The sequence below is a fragment of the Pyxicephalus adspersus genome, chromosome 3, assembly GCF_032062135.1.
Source record: "Pyxicephalus adspersus chromosome 3, UCB_Pads_2.0, whole genome shotgun sequence".
NCBI lineage: Eukaryota > Metazoa > Chordata > Amphibia > Anura > Pyxicephalidae > Pyxicephalus > Pyxicephalus adspersus.
The window spans coordinates 15392779-15400956 of NC_092860.1; the positions used below are offsets into that span (position 1 = coordinate 15392779).

Consider the following 8178-nt stretch of genomic DNA (forward strand, 5'->3'; position numbering starts at 1 on the left):
ATGGCGGTGAGAACCAACTTACCTGCACAGATATCGGTTGTGAATGAACTAGTAAAAAGTAAACATGCACATGCATGGTGGACTCATTCAGGGGTTTGTGCCTAGGGTTAGCTAGGGTTTGGTAAGTGCTTGCATTTGGGGCAACCTAATGTTATGGCAAAGCACAGAGCGTCTGAACCACCTACCAGCTGAACAAGTGCTTCCAGCAGACATTCTCAACAAGGGTTTTAGTAGAACCTTAGGGTTCCTATGATGTTTCCTTGTGCTGATTGGCCTTCTATGTGATGGTGACCTCATAGTGTTGCAGACAATGCAAGTCAGTAGAATGAAACCAAAGCTCTTTCTAGCTATTTGTAAGGGGGGATTCTGTCCACTGACCTCCATGTATCTTTCTATTGACTTCCAATGGTTTTAGTAAGGTTCTCCAAGACCTGAAATTTGCATAATAACGTTAAAAAAAGGCTGTCTTAGAGATATAAAGCCGGTCAGTTAGATTATTCAGGGCGCCATTGAGAGGACAAGGGGTATTTTTCCAGGCCCTGATTATTATTAATATTATTATTGTTTTTATTATTAAACAGGTTTTATATAGCGCCAACATATTACGCAGTGCTGTACATTAAATAGGGGTTGCAATTGACAGACTAATACAGACAGTGACACAGGAGAAGAGGATCCTGCCCCGAAGAGTTTACAATCTACTAGGTTGGGGAATTTACACACAATAGGAGGGGGATCTGATCAAAAGAGCTTGACTTTTATAATGCTGAAACTTTTAGACATGGCACAAGGGGTCCAGAATTTCTGATGGTGATCCAGAGTTTAAGTCATATGCTTTTACTTTTTAAAGTTAGAGAATATGCAATGTGCCGAGGACGGCAGAGGACGGTCTCTTGTGAGGGCAGCTAATATTAGATACACTATATGACCCAAAAAAGTGTTGACACTCCTCCAAAATATGTTCCTATTGGAACAAACTGGCAATGTGACAGCATACATGACAAAGAAAATTTTGGCCAATAATGCATTACTAACCATGTGACAAAAAATATTGTGTTCCTGCATTACTGTGACTATAAAGACATAGTTCAATGAGTCTGTTGTAGAGGAACACCAGTGGCCGACCCCCTAACCATGCAGACACTTTTTGTTTAATTTGGCATTATGATATATAGCTGTATACAGCAAAGAGAATCCTTAATTCAACAAAGCAAAAAACAGAGGTTAGCAATAAAATCCACAACTGATTGCTTTGCACTTACCCTCCAATGCCTGATGTATGAGGATTTACAATTCCCAGACACAGAGCAGTGGCAATGGCTGCATCTACGGAGCTCCCTCTTTTCTCCAGCACCTCAATACCCAAAGCTGTACAATGAGAAGCATCACTGACTACTGCCCCCTGGTTGAAAATCTAAAAGGGGCAAACAAAAACAATTGCATATGTACATTAATACAATGGGCCTGATTTATTAAAGCTCTCCAAGACTGGAGGAGATAGACTATCATGGGTGATCCAGAAAAAAAATAATTTGTTCTTAGTTGGCAAATGCTTTAAATCTTGGAACAAATCCATTACTGGTTGCTGGATCACCCAGGTTAACCTGTGATAGTCTATCTTCTTCAATCTTGGAGAATTTAAAAAAAAAAGTCCCATTGTGTAAATGTTTAATACATCACATAAGTGCAAGATTATTCTACTCTAGTGATAGGAGAGTCAACACATTAAAGAACTTGATTTTTGAATCCATGCTGGAGTTGGAAAGTACTAGAAAATCAGCGCCTTTTAATAAACATCTTAACGGAAAACTGCAAAGAAGGTCAGAAAACTCAACTGAAAGTCTAAGGTTGAGAAGTATACTGTCCGTGTCCCCGCTGTGGATCCAACTTTTTTTTCTGGAGACCATTAGATATAGAAGTGAAGAGAAGCTGCCACCAGAAGTAAAGGACATTTTTCCATTAGGAAAAGTTCCTTAAGTGTCTCCAAGGCAGGAAGCTAAGAGAAATCTCCCCATAGTACACAGCAAAGGAATACCAAAATAGAGGTTCTACCCCTTACTCTGTCCAAAACAAAAAAGTTTTGGTTTTGTATAAAATTTAAAAACATCTGATAAACTTTGAATACATAGCTAAATAAGTATCAGAGGCTACACACATGTTGAAGTACAATCAACATTATCCAGCTGCTTGATTCACTTTTAAAACAGAATTCCATTATAATGTTCGCTCACCTGAGGATCCCCAAAATAGATCTGCATGATAAGTGCTATTGTCACACCTATAGCAAAGGTAATGCAGGCAGTTATAATGATGGTAAGGCCATCCCGCCGGCAGCTGCACTCCGAACTAAAGGGGTCTTTGACGGTCTCACGGAGGGGGGAGGCATCTTGGCTTCCCATTTCGGAAGACGAAGACGGCAGACGTTGCAGCCGGGCTGATTTGAGGAAGGCGTCCGGGTCTGTGAAAATAGGGGTACCATAGAAAAGAATAAATTTTTCAATTCAACCACACAAATTTTTATACATTTCAGAAGGATTGATCATTAAGGTATAATCCATATAGCAGCCAAATTGAAAAATTTAGAGTCACCTGTCCTGACGATGCTTCTGTCCCTCTAAACTTCTGCAAGATTAAAACACCAGTAATAAAGACCTGTTATTATGAAGAGATATCCAATTTCTACAGTAAATCCCTCAGTTTAACTCTTTTAAGTCACAGAGATCTGTGTCTGCAGTTAATGCTGTCAAAATTGTAATATATTGGTATGGATGTTATGCTGCTGGCTAGATGTTATGCTGACCCTTAATCTTCTGAATATTAAAATTTATATGTAATCATTTATTTTATGTATAGAAAGGACATGAAGGGGTTGTTTCTGTCTGTGTTTCTACTGGGGAGATTATCCCTCTATTTCCCCTGGTAACCCCTGCGTCTTGTGCAGAAAAGTATGGGAAACCAAAATGTTTCAATTGTTGGGGGGTAAAAAGATTTAGGGAAATCTTCCAATAGGAAAATCTGTTCTGGTGCCATCAGTCTACTAGAGAATATTTCCTCATTTTGGATGAATATCCTGGGTTTTTTTGTGTAATTTCTTACACTTCCTACAATTTTGAGATAGGAAACAAGAACACTTTATAGCAGCATTTAGGCAACCTTGCCTTGGTCATAAAGAAGTAATATTTAAAAAAAAAATAGGTTTGTTTTTTTCACTATTATCCCTTTATATTCTCCTTTCAAAAAATAAATGCAACAATTTACTGCCTGGGTGAAAGGGAAGTAATGTAAAGGTTATACAACCAAGCAGTGGAAAATTCAGATACAAGGCGCAAACTGCAGTAACCTTAGCCAACCAATCAGATGTTGTCTTTTAGCTCTACAGGGCAGTCTAGAGCAGTGGTCTTCAACCTTTTCGGGACCACTAAATTTGCCGGTTCCGCCTGTCACTCAAAGGGAAGAAACTTCCCCCTTTAGTGATGTCATGATGCCAGAACCTGCCCACTCTCCAATCACAGGTCTGAGTCTGCAATGGGGTAGTGGGCTGGTTGTGTCCAGACACAACCCGCCCTGGGCCTGGGATCTGTACGGGGACTTGATCCGCTGGCCGGTACAGTCCTTCTTCTGACCCCGCTCAAGAGTGCACCAGCCAGAGCCACTGGTCCAGAGCAGCCTTTTTTAATCTTTTTGCCCTTGAGGGACCCCTGAAAAGTGGTGTTGGTCCCAAAAGTATATCGTCATCATCAAATGGGAGGTCAATCAACCACAGTTTAAAGCAGTCACCAACCTTTTGGACCTCACAGACCACTAAATTCATCATTTTAAATCAAGTGGACCATTAAAATGATCATTAAATAATGATCTTCCTAATGGTGCCTGAAGAGGACTGTGGGGGCTCTGATTCATTGATCAGCTCACAGTTAAGTGAAGTATTACCATTGTTACTATTATCATTAGTTGCAATATCTTTGGTATTACTAAAGAAAAAGCAAAATATTAGTTTTTTGGGGTTTATTTCATTTGAATCTAAGACCAAACAAGAAATGATAGGTATCAAAGTCAAACTATTTGTTGCCATTCAATATAACAGGTAAAGAAAATACACAGTTAAGGTACTTATCTAAAAGAGCATCTGAGAAATAAACAAATAAAATAAAACAATCAATGAGAATCGGTATTCACTTTACCTTTCAGACCAGCCATATGACGTGATGACTGTTGTAATGGTGGAAACAATACTGAAGAGTACGGCTCGGCAATGGTTGCCAAACTAGTACAGTTCGTGAATTTAGTGCAATATAAAGGCAAAAATTGTCATTCAGAGTATAGGAATTTATTAGAATATTTTTGTTTTAATATTAATAATACATAAAAATTGCCAAAAATTGTCAAATTTTCTTGTTGGACAAAAAAAATTTTTCACCGGACCATGGTTTTAGAAAAATCCCAACCACCCCTGGGGAGCCGCGGGGGTTCCACAGAACCCTAATTGGAAATGGCTGGTATGAAAGGTTAAGTATGATTTCATATTTATTTTTTGTGTTTCTACTAGGGGGATTATCCCTCCATTTTCCCTGGTGACCACTGCGTCTTGTGCAGAAAAGGATGGGAATCCAACTCCTTTGCATTATGTCTAAGTCCATGTGTGGATTTACATAAAAAAGTACAGTTATGACCAGGTCTCTCTATTTTATCGAGTGGAGGTGCATTCTGATCATTCCATTTACAAATATTTCTTGCAATCATAAAGTGACTGTGTGTTGCTTACGGTGTAGATATGAAAATGTTGGCACAGAATGCAAGTTGACCCAGTGGCATCACATCACAATGACGCAAACAGTGCAGAGATATAGCGATAGGGCACACAGGATGGTAAGACGAACACACAAACAGAACAAAATGATAGACTCTACAGACTGGTTGTGTCTCCAGCCTCAGGTAAGAGCCAGGTCAATTATTTCTGCATTGATATTCTTAACCCTTAATGCTTTAAACATACAGCATACATAACATACATATATATATATATATATATATACAATCATATACTACTAAAACAACATTGTAACACTATCCATAGTATTGCAACCTGATATAATTATACATCACAAACAGTATATGATTAAGATAAAATTGAAATCTCTTGAAAAGAGTTTCACATTTTGATTGTCATATACTTCTCTGTGCCTAATTGATAAAGCAGTATATGAAGCAAATGGTAATGTAATGCAATGACAGTACAATAAAATAAAATTATAGATGATGACAACAGCTATACTAGTAATATAATGGGCTACTGATTGTTATGCATTGCTCTTTGCCTTATACCTAATTATTTCTGCACACTAATATAATTGTTTGTAACTATATAACGTGTACATGGATTTGTATGTGCTTACTGAAAATCTAGGTATCTGTTACATAGCTCACAATCATCCCAAATCAAATCCAAATCAATTGGTATATCCTTTCCACTCAAATATCTAATTTGGGCTTAATAATATTAATAATGTTATATTGCATTTATATAGTGCCAACAATACAGCACAGTACATCGGTGTTTCTCAATCTGGGCTCCATAGAACCATAGGGTTCCTCTAGGGGTTGATAGGGCTTGTTACCATCAGGTCATTTATTACTGACACCCATGATCTTTTTTTGGCTATCTGTAATGGTAACATTCTTCCCAATGGCCATCAATGTAAGAGACATTTTCCTACTGACCATCACACTAATGTACTGTGAACTGTGGATATATAATAAATATAGCTGGTGTACACAGTCATGTCACTGTCTCTCAGAAGAGCTCACAATCTACTTTCCCTTTTATAGTCTAATATGCCTAACACAGTCAAAGACCAATTTTGGAAGCCAATGTACCTACCAGTATGCTTTTGGGATTAAACCAGAGCGTCTACAAAAAATCCACACAAGCACGGAACACAACATTGAAACTGAAAGAGTGCCAGTTACTGATGATTAAACCTCTCTAAAAACAATGACCAAAAATGTTATACTGCACTGAAATGTTGATAGTTTCTTTATTATTGCATTGGTTGTGAAGGTCCTCATTTATCCAGGTCAATGTATAGGGTCAGGATTTTTGCGGTGTGGATATATATGCTGAGGTTTTTCCAAAACTGGGAGAACTATAGTAGAACATCTGTAGAAGTAGTTTGGAAAGCTGTGAAACTTCAACATTACAACAAATCCAGTTGGATGTGATGACTACTACTAGTAGCTTTTTGAACTGGTTATTTTAAAAGCCAGTATAGAGGAAAAGTGGTAAAGTATTTGTAGTTTAAATAATAATCTTTTACGCAATAATTCTTTACGGTCTGCATAACTAGGGTTGTGACAATGGTATGTCCTTTTGTATAAATTGTTCTGTGTTCTTAAAAAAGTTGGGATTTCTGCAGTAAGCATGTCCTTCTACAATGCACCAGTCATATCATCAATACAAATAACACCGCCCCTACAATGGGTCAGACTTTTGCCTAGCCAAGAAAGGCCTAGGGTAGCAGATTTCCCAGGGAAGACGCACCACATATCATGTTGCTTATCTTAAGTAACACATTCTTTTGCATAATAAAATGTTCCAGGCTGCCACTATTCTACCAGTCTAATCTGGCCAAGTTCTTATTGTTTATCCATTTGTTGATGCAATAGTGTACTGTGTACCTACAGTTCATCCACTTTGGCCCTAAATACCTAAATCCAAACTGCTGAAAGATTAGAACAACTATTTTATGACTTTTCTAGTCATCTGTTCTAGGTCTCTGGTGCACACTGTGCTTTTTAAACTCCCTCCCATAACTTGTCCCACTTTTTTGGTGGATACAACTACAATACAAAATTGTATTATTTACCTATAATGTGTTATTTTGCACTAAACCTTTTAATTCTATTTTTATATATATTTGAAAAATGTAAATAAAAAGAAATGTAGTAGACAAAATCATTTCATTTGGTGGCATGGTAGAGGTTTGTCATTTGCCTACATGCTTTAAGCTAAAAAGTGTCCTTCCATATTTCATTAGGACAGTGTTTTTCTGCCTTTTTATTTAAAGGAGATCCCTTGAAATAACTTTAAGGTGTTCAAGGAACTACTATATCCACAGTACAAGAGTATTGTGATTAGTGGGAATAATGCCTCTTACATTGGGAAGAATGTCACCCTTACAGATGGACAAAAAGATCATTGGCGTTGAGTAAACTGAACAGAGAGGCATACATAGTTTATCGCTCATAAAACCCCTTGCAAACTCTGGAGGAACCCTGGTTGAGAAACACTAAGTTAGAAGGTATTTCTTCCATCAAGTAATTTAATTTTTCACGCTGCGTCCAAGCACGGTATCAGTGTTTGTGTGATAATGCGACATGACCAGGATAAAAGTAGGCATACAGTTGGCTTAGAGCAGTTGGTGCCCACACTTTTTTGACTTGGGAGCTGTAAAATGACCAAGTCAAAATGATCTACCAACAATAAAAAGTTGGACTTTATTTTGAAAGACAGCGCTCTGCAATCTACTAGTGTTGCCTTTGCAATTTACCAGATGATCACGATCCACCTGTTGGGCACCCCTGTCATAATGGGTCAGAAAATGTAAATCTGTTCCCCAAACCAGTTTCCATGGAAAAAAAAAACACCAAAAATTTCAAGCCCTCCATCCTGACTGACCTGACTAAGCATCAACCTGTATAATAGCTCTTTGAACACCTTCATTTCCACTACAGAAACTAACCAGCATGGGTCTATTCCGAACAGCAGGATACAGAAAGTGCAACCTATAACAACCACATTTTAGCTCATAGGACTCCAGTAGGCTGAAATATAATTGCTTAGGACCATTATGCTCTATAATTGCAATAAGCAAATTGTCCACCTTTAAATTTGCCAGGGTTTTCATAAATACGCCAAAAGCAAATTTTGAAGGGAATTGCATTGAAGTCAATTGGAGGTGAATTGTAATGGACAACAGTGGGTTGCCAAACAAATAACGTGGAAACTGCTAAGGGAGATCTCTGCCGATGCAAAATAAATACAAAACATTAAGAGAGTGGCTTAAGTAGCTTCGAGAGCAACATGTACAAATCAAAGGACTGGGGGATTCATTGGAGCTATATGTGGTACTAGGGAACCAGCAAGGGATAGCTTAAATGACACCATATCAATTTAGGAAG

The 8178-nt window shown here is 37.9% G+C and overlaps 1 protein-coding gene across 1 annotated transcript in view; it reads right to left on the bottom strand.

Moving 5' to 3' along the window:
- The window catches only part of GGT7 (gamma-glutamyltransferase 7), a 33602-nt gene that overhangs the window by 20816 nt on the left and 4608 nt on the right, over positions 1–8178 (bottom strand). Inside the window, exons 2-3 of the mRNA XM_072403706.1 lie at positions 2232–2458; positions 1263–1414 (exon numbers count right to left, since the gene is read on the bottom strand). Of these exons, the coding sequence (XP_072259807.1) occupies positions 1263–1414; positions 2232–2458 (379 nt within the window). The remainder of the gene's footprint in view (positions 1–1262; positions 1415–2231; positions 2459–8178) is intronic.